At 39.0% G+C, this 18,072-nt stretch overlaps 1 protein-coding gene across 1 annotated transcript in view; it reads left to right on the forward strand.

Moving 5' to 3' along the window:
• The window catches only part of LOC139732613 (uncharacterized), a 33,662-nt gene that overhangs the window by 7,744 nt on the left and 7,846 nt on the right, over positions 1 to 18,072 (forward strand). The window contains exons 3-11 of the mRNA XM_071643470.1: positions 8,166 to 8,294; positions 9,496 to 9,650; positions 10,248 to 10,466; positions 11,007 to 11,082; positions 12,174 to 12,317; positions 13,635 to 13,786; positions 14,183 to 14,494; positions 16,454 to 16,574; positions 17,511 to 17,662. Of these exons, the coding sequence (XP_071499571.1) occupies positions 8,166 to 8,294; positions 9,496 to 9,650; positions 10,248 to 10,466; positions 11,007 to 11,082; positions 12,174 to 12,317; positions 13,635 to 13,786; positions 14,183 to 14,494; positions 16,454 to 16,574; positions 17,511 to 17,662 (1,460 nt within the window). The remainder of the gene's footprint in view (positions 1 to 8,165; positions 8,295 to 9,495; positions 9,651 to 10,247; positions 10,467 to 11,006; positions 11,083 to 12,173; positions 12,318 to 13,634; positions 13,787 to 14,182; positions 14,495 to 16,453; positions 16,575 to 17,510; positions 17,663 to 18,072) is intronic.

The raw sequence follows: 18,072 nt of genomic DNA on the forward strand, positions 1-18,072 counted from the left end.
CTAGAAAGCAAAGCAAATTCTGCCATCCCTATTTTTCTATGAGGTACTACCCATTGCCCCCTTTCTCACACTTGCCAACTGAGTACCAATCAAGGTCCTTCACAGATCTGTGTCAGTAGGATATTAAAAAAAAAATAGAGGACTAGCTGCCACAGGGAGGATGGATGCTGGTAGACATGGGGGTGTTTCATAAAGCTGTTCGTAAAGTTACGAACAACTTACGAGCGACTGGTGATCAATTCTTGTGCTGAATTATGGAAATTCTGATTTTAAAGTATAGCACATCAGAACTGATCACCAGTCGCTCGAAAGTTGTTTGTAACTTTACGAACAGCTTTATGAAACAGGGCCTTGGTTCCTCAAGGAGAAGGAGAACCCACAAGGAGGGTATAGACTTCCTCTTGTCATGGGACGAGGTGCAAAGGCCACCCCTCTGGGATCCCCTCCTCTGAGACAGGTGGTAGCCTAGTGCTGCTGGAGAAGCCAGAGAAGACTAGGACCGAGGCTAAAAGGAGGAGAACAAAGGGGGGATTTGGATTCAGGTCTGAATGGGGAAGGGATTCCACAGGTACGGTGTCTTTGTACTGACCCCTCACAGATGATTACTGTGGGACACCAAATCCAATTCAAATTGTGGAAGGCAGTCAGGAAGCTGCTCTGAAATGTCTTTGTATAGAGAGCTTCCATGTTAAGATTCTCTTAACTCAAGATTACATGCACAGAAGTAAAAGTGGACATGGTAGAGAACCGTGGTGCCATATTGTGCATTGTTGTAAAATGTGTATCAACTACCATTACTCATTGTGTGCTAGTGCTTTGAGCTCGGAAATGAAGGGAAAAGCCTCTAATGTAAACATTACCATTAAAGTTATCCTTATCTCCAGTTAGTCAAAAATATTCAGACTGTCAAAGTTATGACCCATCAAACTGCTAAAATAAAAAAGGGAAAAAAGAGTCAGAAGGTAACGGTAAAGCATCCTCCGTCGCCAGTGTCCGACTTTGACTTTACCACAATAGATAATATGTTGAAGTGTGTGAAACATGTATCCTGTATCTGATACATTCACGTATGTACACAGTGAAAAAAATTCCTGCAGTGTTGAAGGTATTAAACTTAATGGCTATATGGATTGAAATTTCTCCATGCAATGGATGTGAAACACTTACGAGAACTCTAGGGTAAAATGTAATATTGCCTTTCTAATTCAGACATCCTCCTTATCTTCTTTCTTTCTTTTTCTTTTTTGACTGAACATAAAGTAATATCAAGACCCTATGCATACAAAGACAATCAAAGATGTATTTGATGCTATGGCAACCTGAGGCGATAACGGAATATGCAAAAATCAATATTCATATCAAGAAGGAAGACGAGGAAGTTGAAGAAGGGGAGGAAGAACCAGATTTCAAAACCATGATGTTGTAAAAAGTACAAGTGTGATGAAGACAATACAAAATTGACATGATACGAAATAAGAAAATAGGAAAGATGATGAAGAAGGAATAAAGGGGATGGCTGTAACTGATCAGTTGGAATCAGTGGGAATCTGGGGATGATTGTTCCAATCCTTGTGGGATTCATTTAAAGAGTACATTATTGTGTGAAAATCGAAATATGCTTCAGAATGGTCTCATATTCAGGTAATGTGCAGTTTAAAGGACAAGTTCACCTTCATAAACATAAGGATTGAGAATATGTAGCAATATTAGTAGAACACATCATTGAAAGTTTGAGGAAAATCAGACAATCCGTTCAAAAGTTATGAATTTTTGAAGTTTTTGTGCAGTAACCGCTGGATGAGAAGACTACTGCAGTGTGATGCGTACAACAATATAAAGGAAAATATAAAGAGAATTTCACAAAATGCCATCTTTTGAAAAAAAGTACACATTCCCCTGACTCGTTACCGACAAATGTTATGGGTAATATTATTCCCCCTGCCTTTAGAAAGAGGCAAGTCAAGAGCTCTTTTATTATGCGAAAAAAGTGAAATATGTTGAATTTTCTTTTACATTTTCTTTATACTGTTGTACGCATATGACTCACAAGCTGTAGTAGTCTCCTCATCCAGCGGTTCCAACACAAAAATTTTAAAAATTCATAACTTTTGCATCGATTGTCCAATTTTCCTCAAACTTTCACTGATGTGTTCTACTAATATTGTTGCATTCTCTCAATCCTTATGTTTATGAAGGTGAACTTGTCCTTTAATGTTTCCAGGTTAGCATGCCTGTACAGTGACGGGGCGATCGTTAACGGGCCGTTATCGATCGACATTATCCCCCAGCACGCCCACTGATTCCCACTGATCAGTTACTAACCATCCCCTTTAAATAATGATATGGTAGATAGCTTTGGTTGAGATGGAGCTTTGGGTTTCCATTGTTTGTTTTTTTTGTGAGATAATGACAAACCTCATGAAATATTAATGAGCATCTAATTGATTCTAAGAGGAACTGAAAGTTTATTTGATGAAAATTGGTTGTGAAATGGCTGAAATATCCCAAAACAAAGAGGTCCTAATAATTAAAAGATGGATTAGGATTACTTTTCATTCGTTTCGGATATCTAGGACATTTCAAAACCAATTTTCATGAAGTGAACTTTTGATTCCTCTTAGAATCGTATGGTCTTTGATATTTCATGAGTGGTTAAAATCTGAGTTCACCTCCTCAACCAAAACTATACCAGCCCATTAAAATGCAAAGAAAGAGAAGACCACAGTAAAGATATGAAAGTAAGGAGTACAGAAAAACAGCTCAGCGAGGGGGATGCATGATACACTCAGTGACCTGCTTACCACTGGCCAGTAATCTGCACAATACAGCAGGCTACTATGTGCATGTGTGTGAAATTTGAATCAAGTGAGCCATGGTGCATTTTGCTAACCGCTTCAGGGTGTTATTGATTTTCTGTTATCTCTTGTTCTCTTTTCTGTTCTCTCTCTCTCTCCCCTCTCTCTCTGTCTTTCTCTCCCTGTCTCTATCTATCTATCCATTTTAGATCTATCCATGTCCAGCTCCCTTTCACAGTTCATTTCTCACATCTATCAAGCTAACTCTCCTGATATAGTTATTTTTGAAGGAAAATAATAATGCCAGATTCATAGCAAGCTTTGTCTGTTTGATGATGGGTTGTAAAGTTGACATCGATTGCTTGCATTGATTGAGGCCTTGTCTCATATTGCCATCAACACATGAAGAAAGCAAAAGACTATACATAGAAAAAATAGACAATGGCTTAAAACAGTGTAGGAGAATCATGCATTGCATCGTACCAAACAAAACTATGATAGCAAGAGAACTGAACATGAAGTGGTTCCAAGCCAAAGTTTATACTTATAAATGCTTGGAAATTGTACATGTGATGCAGCATTCCGCTCTTTTCGTACCCTTCCCATTTTATTTCTGATGGATCAAAATGATTGCAGTTATGGGTCAAATTCAGAAAGGGGAAATGAAACAATTAGCTAGAGTTAGCTATAGAGTGTGTAGATGAATGTTGCAGTTTTATTACCCATATATGTTTGGACATTTTGGTCATTAAGTGCCATTGATGGCGTCAATGAAATGGTAAATTGATAATCATGATTATGGATGAGAAAGTAGGTAGTGCACCTGATGACACCATTGACAAATTGAATCGTCAGCTTCCCAGTTTCCACAACTGCTCGCAATTCTTATGACATCCATAATACAGTGTGGCACAAAGCACAAGGCTCCTCATTGAATCAGAAAGGCCAGGGCCGTACCGGCCGTTGGCATGGCAACGTACACAAGCCTGAGTGTGGAAGCCTGAGTACATATATGCGTAATTACTCCAGCCACCAAGTGGGTGGCTGGCATGATTGAAGTGCTGACAAGTGTATTAGATTCCCTGATGACATATATACAATGTAGTTTGGGGGGGGGGGGGGCAGGTTGATGTGAAGGTGACTGAATGTCAATTTCATAGGGTATGAGGAAGATTAAACCAAACAGTACAAAATTCTTTGCAAGGAGGGAAACCGGGGAGGGGTACAATCTTTGAGGTATTTGAAAATTGATACGTCTCACTGTACAATATGGAAGACCGGGTGTCAACTCTGCTATTGATACTTTAAAATATACTGTACACTAGGATGAGTATAATGACACTTGTCAGCAACAATGTCTGAACTCATGAAATACCATACTGGGATCAGTCACAACAAGCCTCTTTCTGGCTTGTCAAGTTTGCTAAACATCTAATTTTGTAAGTTGTTTGTGTGTTTGTTTGTTTGTTTGTTTGTTTGTTTGTTTGTTTGTTTGTTGTTATTGTTGTTTTTTTTGAGGGGGTTCTTTATCTTTCATTTCTATACAAAGTTATCACTGATGTCCAGTACATCTTGTCAACAGAATGTCTTCACATAAGGACTGTGCTTCAAATCATATATTTTTTTTTGTATTCTTAGTGTACATGTCTTATTCTAGTAGTATTGCTTTGTCAAATTTTTACATGATTACATACATACGTACACACACACACACACACACACACATACACACACATGCACACAATGTATTTAAATGCACATTGAGAGGAATGGACTGAATTGAATAAAAATGAAATTTTGGTTCTAGCTTTGTACAGTACCCTGCTCTCTTTCATTTTACGAACTGTTTGTGGGCAGAGTTTTATGCTTTTTATTTCTTAAGGGATATACAATATTGTATTAGACACGAAACTAACTATTCAGTAATTTTCAGTTATAAGGATTTTACAATGGAAGGAGCCTCACGTAAAGACCAGTGATCATATATTATGGAAAGAGCTCCAAGAATACAGACCTGTGCCTGTTGAAGAGATCACCCAATGTACATTGAGGCAAGGAGCAGGTGGTGGTCATACAGTCTGTAGTACATTTGTACGTATGTCTTCCATACAAATGTGTCATACTGTATGGGCTTTGATTCAGGCAAGGTACATCAATGTACGTCTACCAATACATAAGCAAGAAAACTCATGTCATGCCTATTAAAAAACAATAGATTTGCCCATTAACTGCAATACACCCTTAACTACCGTGTAAAATGTGTGTATATATACAACATGTATCTATAGGGTAAACACTCAGGATCTACGTGTATCATGTCCTACATATTGCAATCTCCTCTAATGGCCCACTATAATCATGTGGGCAAAATTGCAGTTCTCCTGTTTGCAAATATGCAATTTAAAGTTAAAGGCCGAGTTCATGCACTGCAGCTCTACACAAGATGAGCAGCAATATGGTACACTGTAGACATGCTATAAAACCTCCTGGAGTATGTAGGAGATTCCAGAGTAGATTTAGCAATGCATTGTATATCCACACCCTGACAAAAGGATATTTTAAAGCTTCTCTGATTTGGGAATTATTGTTACCTGTTGAGATGCATTAGGACACAAGTACGTATCTTTGCATGATTTTTCTGTAGAACCTCCCTTGTATCGGTTTCACTGTTGATGGCCCTGGATGTAATCAGAGCAGTTCAAAATGCACTGCTCAAAAATCTTTTGCAAACACAGTTACAGATGTATCCATATAAAGTCACCAATCCTTCTTGTAGCCGTTGCTATGGATATAGATATAGACCCCATCTGACGCACTAAAGAGGGGCACCTTGCTCAAACTACATGTGTATGAAGATGCTTGTAAACACTCTGAGTGTTAAAGGGACTTTTGAGGTGACTTGCCAATTATAAGTAAATTAAATTTCGATATCAAGAATGTGTTTTGCTTTTTTTTTTGACAATTCATCAACACTGGAGATCAAACATGCTAGAAACTCCATTCAACCAGTTGCGAAGTTGGATGTAGCCATTTTGTAAAATATCAGTTTAGAGTAAGTGGCTCATTTCCATTATAGCCATGGTAAAACATACATGTAGGGGTAGGATTTGGTGTGACATTTGCATGCATGTGACTTATGACCTTTATTTAGTCTGTGAGCTATAAGACTAGTATAAAGTAGAGAAATAAGAAAAGATCTCTTCAGTACAGCCGTAACTCAGAACTGGTAAAGATTCATGGTAATGCTTGATAATTAGATGGATCTAGGCACTTAAGCAGGAGGAGATGATGACGATGAAGAGGAAAAATCTAGTTAAAGAGTGAAAGCAGTCCTCTCTTTTCTTGTTAATTTGGTACAATGTTGTACGTGTACCGTTAGTATTCTTGTGACATTTTTCAACTTTTTTTTTTCATTCTGGATGTATCAACATCTTGTGCATGCCATTCAGAGCATGATTCTGTGTGAACTAGTAGTTTACAGCTCTCCAGAAATTATGATTTTCCTTCTGTCACACTTGGTATAGAGCTTCAGATATATGTATCATAAACTGTGTCTCAATTGTACTGTGCAGTTCACATACAGTTTTATAATGTGTCTAGTGTGATTATATGAGTACCAGGGCAAATGTACAGTAAGTGTACTGTAAAACCATTTGTGGCATGAAACTTTTGTGAATTGGAGCCGACGGCTTTTTTTCTCGCGATGAAACTTCTGCAATTTGCTGCTGACATTGAATGTAATGTGTACACACACACACACACACAAAAATATAATGTCACATGCATTTTACTTTATGAATCTTGGCTCATCGCAAAATTCAAGAAAGTTTCATGAATGTGCAAATTTTTGTTTTTACCATAATTCACATCCCTCTTCTGTGTTTGGAAAAAAAAAATATCAGAATGAAAGTGAAATTCATGAAAGAAATGCAGTTAGATTGATTTGACCATCATTGCATACATTGTACATAACTGCACATCATGTGCTTTGTGCATTTACCGGTACATTTGACTTGATGCTGTTTACAGCCATTTCTGAGTCAACAAAGTACATTCTTGCAACTGGCAGAAAAACATGTGACTACTGAGTATCTTCACATAAAAGTGCAAAGCAGCAGACTTGCAGGGTTGATTTGATTTTAAATACCTCCATTATTTTTATATACATCCTACAGATTCTCCAGCTGAGCTCATTCTAGCTATGTAATGAGAGACATTTAGACTGAGACACATTTTGTTTCTACAAATGTAGGCTTGGCCAAATCATGGATTGCATGTTTTGTATGTGATCATTTACAGTTGGCAAGCTTTTTGCATCATATAATTTTCAGACTAATTCTGTCTATTATAAACCAGACTGTAAATGATATTGAGTCACTTTTTTTCCATTACATGTGATAAATGATCAGACTTTCATGTACTTGATGTACAGTACAGTTCACAAGCTTCCTTTAGTAGAGGAGGAATTACTGTATAAGCTGTTATTTTTGCGAGGGTTTCATTTTTGCGAATTTTGCGAATCACCATTGGATCGCAAATTTAACAACACGCGAAAATGTTGCCATATGCTATGGTAGCAATGCATTTATGATAGCTTCAGTGTCGATTCGCGAAAACATCATCTCACGAAAATGTCTGTGACCTAATTCGAGAAATGGGTTGTACGCGAAAATAACAGCTTATTCAGTGGTCTGTTCAACCAGTCTCCATATTATGTAAGAACAGGCTTTGGCATAGCTGTAAAATGTCAGATGTCATTGGTCTGACTGTAAGTTTTGTGTAGATTTGTTGAATGATAGCCATCTGATGGCATCATGATGCTTACCCATTTAGCCTTGAAGTTATGACCTTCTCACATTAACATCATAAAGAATTTTTTTTTATGAATTGAAAAAAAAATCATGAAACTATCAATAGGGAGAGAAAAGAGACTGCTGTTGAATAGCAGAATAACTTTTGTGATATCAAATGATACTCGTATTATCATCCAGATTCTCAAACAGCCAGGAATTACTGAGGACATGACTATTTTTCTTTCCCCTCCCTGGCATTTCAAGATAACGAAGGCTGCATCTTCTATACTCATACTTTATATGGCTTCTTTCAATTATGAGTCCAGTTACTGCACTAGATAACTAGTGATTGATCTCTTTTCCCCCTTAGGCTCTGGCTCTATATTCCAGACATGTATGGATAAATACACTATCTTGTGTATTTCCACAGTACACATACATTGTACAGTTATAAGTTGCCATTGCCTTGCTTAGTGATTCAGAATAAACCATTCATTGTGATACTTTAATAGTTCAAAAGTTCTTCAAGGGTAACTCAAATGCTTTGTCAATTACTATTTGTTTTTCCCGCATTCAGAGGCCTCTTGTGTGCATGCGGTAGATGACCTGGGTCGGGACCCCGTGATGTATGCAGCTCAGTACGACCGGCTGGACTGCCTTGATCTCTTGCTGGAGTCACATGCTGATCCTAATGTCAGATCAAAAGGTGCGTTGGGTTTAATTTTAAGGTACACATTAAAAGATTCTATTTTGTTTTCTTTTTCCAGCAAAGGCTGTGATGTATGTGTATGTGGGCGTGTGTGGGGGGAAGGGGGGGGGGAGTGGGGTATCAAGGTAAGCATTCGTATACCGTTATGAATATATTCAGTGTAGTATACTACATATCTTGTCTATTGAGAATGATAAGGGCGTTAAGCTGCCACAAACACTATGGCTTTAGTGGTGACTTAACACCCCTATCATACTCACCTGACGATTTTATACACCATATATTTTGTGAGCGTGAAATGTTGTTGATCAAGAACTTGTTGTCAGTCATTGGTTCAATTTGCTATCAAGAACCACAAAGATGAAATGGGCAATGAAACAACATCCTATTTCAGAGAAAAGCTAGATATTTTCCACTTTCAGAAAATGTAAATTAAATTTCTGTGTTGTTAAATTTTGGAATGTTATGTGGGCATCTCATTGGCTTGGAGGCTATGTGGTGACCTAGTGCCAACTAGAGTCTCGCTGGTCACAGAGTGGTCAGAGAGATGTCTCTTAGACCATGTGGCCACTAGAGTCTCGCTGGTCACAGAGTGGTCACAGATATGTCTCTGAGACATCCCCTGGAGACTATCCTCTGTTCGGGAAGTTGTGAGAGATTCAAACATGTCCAGTTTTTTTTTTTTTTTTTTTTTGAGACGTTGTCCTGTGGCTAGTCAATCTCTGAGACATCTCTGCAACGTCTCCTTAATCGTGGCGTAGTCATGAAGTTTAATTTTGTCAGCGAGTTCTTGGCGACCTGCCAGAGATGTTGAGCCAATGTCTCCAAAACCAAGAAGATGTCGTGGAGACGTTGCAGCAACGTCTCTGCGTCTCCGCGACTTCCGGGCAAATAAGTTATCACCGTGTTTGTAGATGTCTCAGATTTTGTTCTGGAGTGGCCTTCTTGGTGAGAGCGCAAACCATTTCTTGATCTTTAGAGTCGGATAATGAAGTCACAATGAATGATCAGTTGTGGCAGTCATAGCATGTCTCCTCGAGTGAGGTAGGCACTTCAGCTGACTAATACAATAAAATCACTGCAAAATATGTTTCAATTTTAGTTCATTGATGACTCTTTTGTGGCAGCTGTATGGTCAAGAATCATGGATATAACATCAGATTTACATTAAAGATATTCCATTTTTCCTCTTTTTCAGATAACTACACGGCATGTCATGTAGCAGTACATGGTGGGAACTGGGATGCTCTGGAAAAGCTTCTGGCGCACAGTGCGGAGACCGGGGTTCAAGACTCAGTAGGAAGGGCAGCCCTCCACTGGGCTGCCATCTTACCGGATGTCGACTGCCTGGATGTGAGTTGTCTTTGTTAATCCATTCCATACTGAATTCTGAAATGCCCATAGGCTTAATATACAGGCTACCAGGTTCCAGTATGGAATGGGTTAATACTTCCTGATGTAGAAACAGAAGAATATTCTGCATATCATGCATTGATTGAATCATCTTTCTAGACATCAACTGCTTGGACTGGGTAATCCAGGTCTTTCTTCCAGCCTGTAGAAACTTTAAAAAGAGCATTTAAAACTTCTTTAGTCAATATTTCTATCTTTTGGTTTGTCACCTGCCCAAATGTTAGAGCATAATTATTTGTCTGAGATTTCTTAACTCGGATATCATGTTTGAGATAATAATAGTCATTTTTTTGTCACATTTGTCCCACATTTCTGGGCAAAACAAGACATACAGATGAAAATCTGGTTAATGTCGTGCAAATGATAATTCAGAATCAACAGCAAAAATATAGGAAACAGAAGGAAAAGGTGTCTGTGATGAAGAAAATATATTTATGCAGAATCTGCAATACAATGAGAAAGAACGAAAAGAATGAAGACAGATTCCTTTATGCTGATATTTGTCAAAAATTTTCCATTGCTTGTTTTATTTGACAGATGCTACTGAAGTACAAAGCTAACCGGAGCCCCCGCGACCGCGACGGCCTCACCCCAGCCATGTGGGCGTGTCACGTGGACAACAAGACGCACTTTGACATGATCACGGCGCAGGGTCAGCATCACGTCGAGGAGTCGGATGGGATTGAGCGGGACATGATGGGCAGGACGTGGATTCACTGGGCTGTCAAACGATCTGAATCCCTTGAATGCCTGAGTGTAAGTTTTCCTCTCTCCATAAAGCCATGTGTGCATAAGTGTTGCCAGTCCACCTTGGAGAAATTTTGCAAGTGTTTTCGATTTTGCATTGTTCACATAAAGGCACCAGACACAGGGTTGAGATAAAGTTTCTTGAAATATTGTGCCCTGACTGAAATCACAAATGATCAGGTGTGTAACAGATTAGTTAGTACTGATGGGAAATTAGATATCATGTCTCCCATTGCGTTCTGGCTGTCATTCCTTTAACAGGTGCTTTGAAAGCACCTCTCAGTATTTTTTTGCTTTGTTTACACAAAATTAGAGATTATGGATCAATTCTAGACAGCCCGCTCTAGTGTGCATCACATTTCGACTGCAATGTTAAGATTTTGAAAATAATTCTGATTCATATTGTGGTTAGTTCTGAAATGCAAGAATGTTGCTTACGGTAGGTTCTGAATTTCTTTTCTTTTTGGGTCAAATCTATTAAGATTGTATGCGAGAAAAACGTAATTTTAACGTAAAGGTCTGTTTCCTCTCCATTCTGTTCTATATCAGAGCCTTCTGAGCCCTGAAACTGCTGCAATAAAGGACAAAGAGGGGCGCACAGTCATTCACTTAGCTGCCACGTTAGGTAAGCAGTGCTGAAAAGCAGTTTAACATTTAATTATTATTTTAGCAAGAATGAATTCAATCTTGTTTTGTGTTATTATTAGCCTGTCAAACCAACTTGGGTTTAATTTGATGTGGCTGCATTGTGATATGGATGTATGTCTGTATTTTCTGTTGTGTTCATGTGTATGCACTAGGAACATAGGTTATAGTGCAATTGTAAGGATGAGAGAAAGAAAGATAGGTGCAAGTCACTGCAGTTTGAGAATTCATGAGTTCCTCAATACATGTAATCCACTACAACAAAAGGATCTGAAAGTCGGGGGAGGATGATTTTTCTGAAAATGACATAACATTATTCCCATACTCTTCTGCTTTAATTTCGTATATAACATGACTTATAAAAGTAGTCGCTGGCGGAGATATTGGCGATTTTATGAGACCATGTCAAGTAGTATTGAAAATCAGTGTTTTGAGAAAACCGCTTTCAAAGTTTTCTTCCTGACACAATCATGATCAAGGGAAGGTAAGACAGTTTTCACCTCTTGACAATGTAGGGTCTGCTCATAGCAACCTCCGTGATGTTCATTCAAGCTTATAGCCAGCAGTCTATGCACGACCAATCAGTAACCAGGGTGCCACGCACTGACCAATAAGATCACTCCCTCGTTGCTAGGGGTGGAGTCTATTTGCGGTGCTAAATTTAAATCGTCAGACAAATTTCTGTTCCGTTGAAAGTCAGAAAATCGTGGCCCAGAAAAACACTAATTTCTTGCCGTTCCTTTGATCTTTTAGGTTCAAATTTTCGGCAGATATAGACCATACATTAGACTACAAAATTATGCCCAAAATCTGATCGTTTTGACCGATTTTGATGATCTGACTTCAAACTTAATTTTCTGGGCTCAGCCATCAGCGACTGCAGGATCCTTTTGTTGTGGCGGGTCACATATATTATTTGTCAGAAGCCTTCAAAAAAAGTGACATAGGGTGCAGTCATACAATGTTTTTTATGTATTGATTTGTTCATGTACAGTGTGAGAACTTGGGAGATCAGTTCTTGTATGTTTGTAATTACCCATTTTCAAAATTGTCCTACATCTTCCCTTAAAGGGGCCCTGGATGCCTGCCGGCTGATAGTGTCCAGGGTTGGGCCGGATTGTCTCCATGAGACGGACAATCATAACCGGACCTGCCTCCATCTCGCCACGATGGGTGGTCACGGCGAAGTGGTCAATTTTCTCCTTGATCACGGAGGTGAGGGAGTGCCACCAACACAGTTGATGTTTGTGATTTGGATAAGTTTAATACATTGTCACAGATCCTTCTGTGTAACAGGCAGACCTCCCAATCACTCTGAATTTGGAGGACAGAATCTGAATTTTGACTATTTCTAGCTCTTGTTTCAATAGGATCTTCCTTTTTTTTTTTTTTTTTTTTGATAATTGTACTACACACTCTTATGGGAACTGCTCTTTCTTCCCTAAGTTTGAGCCAAATCATCTCTATTTTTCAGTCAGTAAAGGTTGGGAGGTCTGTAAACTGTATACATACAAGTACACTGTATGCCATATCTTACAGAAGCATTGAATTTTGTCATTTGGGACTTGTCACCCAAATTTCTGACTGGTTACTTGCAGGATCAAGAATCACAATGATGCAATAAGAAAAAAAAAGTATTATCACTTAGTGGTTTCCCTACCTAGAACAACAAACATTGAATTATTTTGATGGGAGGCAATATTTTGTTGTTGCTAATTTCTTCTACACCATTTGGCTCCTGCTATTCGCAGAAAATTTGCAATATGTTATATAAAAGGTGCAATGTTCTAAAGCCTACCAATATCAGGAGCTGTGATATTATGATATAAGCTCCTTTCAGGTTATTTATGCCAATAGTACATATTTTGAATGATACATAAATACATTTGTATGGTAAGCACTAATGTTGCACAGTGTGTTTTACAAAATACTACATTTCTGACTCATTATTGCACAGGATGCTGTAATGTGTATCGAAAGCTGAATCAATGAATTTGATGCTGCAAATTATGAATAGAAACTGTTAGATAATGATGATGATGCTGATAATAATGAAGATGATAGTGATGATGATGATGATGTTAATGATAATGATGATGATGATGATGATGATGACGATGATGATGATGATTCCACCCTATGGCTGTCTGACACTAGGAGACTCATAAAACTAATGCCTGCAAAATGAAACCAGACTTACATCGAGATTGATTGTCACAGAAATTCTCACTGGAATGGTTTGAAATGGATTTATCTTCATTTGCATTCATCTGTTGAGTTTGATTTTCTGTGCCCATCATACTGTTGCAAAGGTTTTATGCTAGATTGTCCATTTTCACCCTGTCCTTAAGAGACATCGTGCAAGATTCCCATCCAGCAAACCCACTTCATTTCAGAGTGACTGCTTTTGATTGAATGGTATTTCCTTTAAGATTATTGAGCAACATGCATTCAAATCGTGCATTGATTTTATGTACTACTACTAGTAAGTTTTCTGAAATGGTGTATCTATTTCTTTCATTTACACCCTAGCTGATGCCAACAGGATAGACAGCGCAGAAAAGACTGCTTGGGACTATGCAGAGGACAAGGATCTCCACTACTGTCAAATGATCATCAACTCGTACCAGCCACACAGCGAGAGACCCCATAGCAGGGGAAGACATCGGCACCGCACCAAACAGGTATGATGACCAGCGAGAGTGTGTGGTTGGAGATTTACCTTTGCCATGGAAATCTTTCCTTGTGAGTGATGTGATCATTTATTTTCTTTTTCAGGCATTCTTTCATTCCCGTATATCAATAGCATTTGCTGCTATGTGACCACACCCTAAATCTTTCCTTGTGAGTGATGTGATCATTTATTTTCTTTTTCTGGCAGTCTTTCATTCCCGTATCTCAATAGCATTTGCTGCTATGTGACCACGCCCTTCCCCCACCCATAAGAATCAATGTTCTTCGCTCACTATGTGTTCATATGTGCATGAACATATGTGCATACCAGAGATGTGAATGTACACCCTAGCTGAAAGAAGAAATGATGGTGTATTGCTATGTTTGTCATCTTGATTGAACAGGAGGAGAACAATAACACGATACCAGCCTCTGGTACCAAAGCTACATCACCACAACTCACAGAGGACCTCTCCCAAGCGAGACTCCCCTCCCCGCCCCACCCTCCCAGACTCTTCATGCAGGGTGCCCCCCAGCCAAAGCGAGGTCACAGTCCAAGGCGTCCCTCCACAAACAAAAGGCTGTCACCCCCAGCTATGGCAGTTGATAACACCGGTAGCCACACACAGCCAACAGAGAGCTCATCTAGTGGACCAGTCTACAATGAGCAGGGTGGGGTTGGTGGCACTGTCGCGGATGATGTTGTCATATGTCCAATGGTAAATGTTTTGCAGTTTGGACTAGGGCATTTAGAAATCTCACAAGTTGCACAATAAATGGCATTGCAACCTATATAATCCAGTCACTGTAATACATTTTACCCTTGACCAGATCAAGCGATGTTTTTTCGCATCATCTTCCGAACTGAATATCAATTCACATCCTGTATCAAGACTTGTATGAATAATTCTGACCGTTAGATTTCTTTCTAACAATCTGTAATATATGTTTGATATCTGACATAAGAAGGTCTTGTCTTAATTTATTAGATATGCAGTGCTGCACACTGGCACTGGGCCGACGGTCCCTGACCAGTAAAAATCACTGTTGGACCAGTAACTTTTTTTTTTTTCTGAATGGACCAGTGAAATATGGAAAATCTGGGTACCTACTGGTCTGACAGTCAGGTCAGACCAGTAGAAAAAACAGGATAGTGTGCAGCCCTGAGATACGTCTTTTCATGCAGACCTTTGATTCTGTGATGAGACACAGTTTGTAGCATCAGCCCAAAGTCAGATTTTGACTTTGGGCTGATGGATGTAGTCAGTACTGAGTATTCAAACATCCTTGCAATACAGCCTGTCACAGTTGCCCTGATATCTCACTTGAGGTTTGCAAGGTTGTTTTTCTTACCACTTTTGCCCTCTATAAAGGTACTGTAAATCAAATTCATATGAATTTAGTCCACTGACTAAAAAAATGAAAAAAAAAAAATGAAATAGGTGTTTTCTTCACACACATGTTTTAAGCATGCATGCCTCAGTAGATATCTATATTGAAGTTGGTAATATGACATGTGTGTTCATACAGTCAGTATTTGCATAATCGATGGACTAAATTTAAACTGCCTTTGTGAATTTCAGCCATTGTGCTTCATCAATAGTGATCTCTGTGTTCAACTTTTCCAGAATACTGCTCTGCTACTCTTGCATTTCTTACCATGCGCATTGTGGTTGACCACAATACTCTAGAACATATTTGACTGCCCAGCTCAAAATTCCTAAAAAGTCACAGATTAGGATTCACTGGAATGAACCAAAATATATCACTGGGTTGATCAAATCAGATTGTTTCAATTTGTCTTAACCTGGGAGAGTAATCTTTTCTGTACTGTAAAAGTGGTTTCTTTCGCGTACAGATACTTTCGCGGTTTCCATCAGTGCCGACTTTTTCGCGTGTGTTTAAATTTGCGGTCAGCAAAATCTGTGAATTCACAGTCGGCAAAAACTGCTTTATTTTGCACATGAAAACCAAAACTATAATCCAAATATTCTTTTATATATTAGATAGAAATTAAAAATGAATGCAGACTTACCTGAAATCCCGTCTCTCGAGTACTTTATAACATGCTTGTACCTACATTGCGCGGTATCGCTGTGTGTGCGTTGACCATCAATACACTCAATGCGTGAAATCTTTGTGTGTGCATGTGCGCAGTAGCGTTGTAACAAGCGGCGAGTTCAAAACATTTTCGCGTGATGTTAAATTCGCGGTTCAGCCTCAAAGCGCGAAAAGCGCGAAAATAAAACCACCGCGAAAGAAACCACGTTTACAGTACTTTCTGTCAAAATTTTGCGGCTTAAAACAAAACTGAAATAGAGATATGGGCAGTTTTTCTCAACCATATTTTTTCGGACAGGCGCTGCTTTCACTGGGAAATGAAATATATCCTCATTAATATTTCTGCACAGCATGCCTGAATGACCCTAAACTTTCCATCTTTTCTCCCATTTCTATGAAACTGCATCCCCTAACTCTCTCTTACATCAATCACTTTTTAAATGAGTTAGGATGGTCTTATTTCAACAAGTTATATCATTTCAAATCTCAGAATTTCCTCTTTTGTACTATGTGGAAAGGTAGAAATTCATTTTGGCCACTTTTTGCGGTTTTGAGCTGGATGGTCACATATTGTTAATCTTTGCTTCACTGATGCCTCTTACCCTTTCCTATGCCAGAGTCCCGAGGACCAGGAGGCTGTGCAATACCAACCGTCAGCATCAGGAGAATTTGTGCAATCTCAGGAGGGTGCCATCATTGACAGCGAGATGCAACCCTCCAGTCAGACAGTGGAGCAAGGTATGTACTTGCCTGTCTGCGCGACCCTTTTCACACTTCATTTCACACTATTTTTGACACTTTCTCTATACTGCAAGTTTTGTCTTCTCTTTCATCATGATCCGGACTGCTGTCACACTGGAGTACTTGAAATTCAAATGGGGTCTCTCTGTAGTTAATATCAATTGCCAGTATGTGCAGTTTGACCATTCATTTGCGTATCATTTATGTAACTAGAAAAGCGCTCTGAGAGCGCAGACCTCCGCCAAGCAGGTTTTCCCACCACTGATCTTGTTCTTCCATATAATAAGAGATCAGTGATTTCCACTCATGCATGCATGCTGAAAGTAGCCCACTTTCCCAATGTAGAAGCCTTTTGTTACGTCATCACCTTTCAGCTGCTTGGCCCTTCGCGCAAGCAGAAACTGGAACACTCACATTAGTGCACACATGCAAACCTCAAATATGCGCAGCTTGAACTCCCAAGTTCATTGACCCTACCTGCCAAAATATCAAAAATCCCCTATAGAATCCACAAAAATTCCCCGATCACTACCAAAATTGAATCATCTGTTACTTGTGTCATTCTCAACCTTTCCTGTAAAGTTTCATCCAAATCCGTTCACTACTTTTTGAGTTATTTTGCACGCAGACAAACCAACAAACCAACGCCGATGAAAACATAACCAAACCTCCTCCCTTGGCGGAGGTAATAATGGCATCAAAAGGATTGATTGATCGATCGAATCGGAATAGCCATAATGATATGATACCTGCCTTTGGTGAATTGCTTGAATGTAAGGAATTATTTGTCTAAATCTAAAAGCATGCCAGTCCTAAAGGTTTGTAATAATGTGGAGTTATTGTGAAAGGGGGAGAAGATTGTCTACCCAGTGTGAGACTGAATTAAAGTCCATGTACATAATTTGATTGCCTCTGACTACATGCTATTTGTAGTGGAGTCCAGCCCTAGGACACCGAGGGGACGTTCCGGCAGCGTGGTCAGTGACATGAGTGAGCAGAGCATCAACTTCGGTATGGACGTCTCTGACATCGAGGGTGAGGAAGGGAGCAAGCAGGAGGAAAGGGTCAATGAGAGACTGACCGAGGTAAGGCCATCTGGACGATATAACTAGTGTGAGATGTAAAAGGGCGTAATATTCCTATGATACAAAAAAAGAAAAGAAAAAGAAAAACAGGAATGTGATCCAGTAGAGTATTTTTTTCTTTTTTTTTTTTAGTAGACATTGTTAGAGCAAGTTTCATGAAGAGTGTAAGTAAGGCTGATTGTTCAAAATGGGACAATTTCACAAGAATTGCTTCTGATATGGACTCAGAAATTGTTTGGAAGCATATCTATTCATTGAAATGATGTATTGCTTAACTTGATGGATAGAAAAGAACAAAGCAGCAGACATGGCATTGAAATATGTACTGTTTAGGAACCTTGTGAGTTTTATCTTTACTGGGTTTCATTGAAGGGTAATATGTCTTGAAGCGTGTGTAAAATGTAATTTAA

This window comes from Diadema antillarum, unplaced genomic scaffold (genome assembly GCF_040938485.1).
Source record: "Diadema antillarum isolate AM-2024a unplaced genomic scaffold, OU_Dant_1.0 seq00000441_RagTag, whole genome shotgun sequence".
In the NCBI taxonomy this organism is placed as follows: Eukaryota; Metazoa; Echinodermata; class Echinoidea; order Diadematoida; family Diadematidae; genus Diadema; species Diadema antillarum.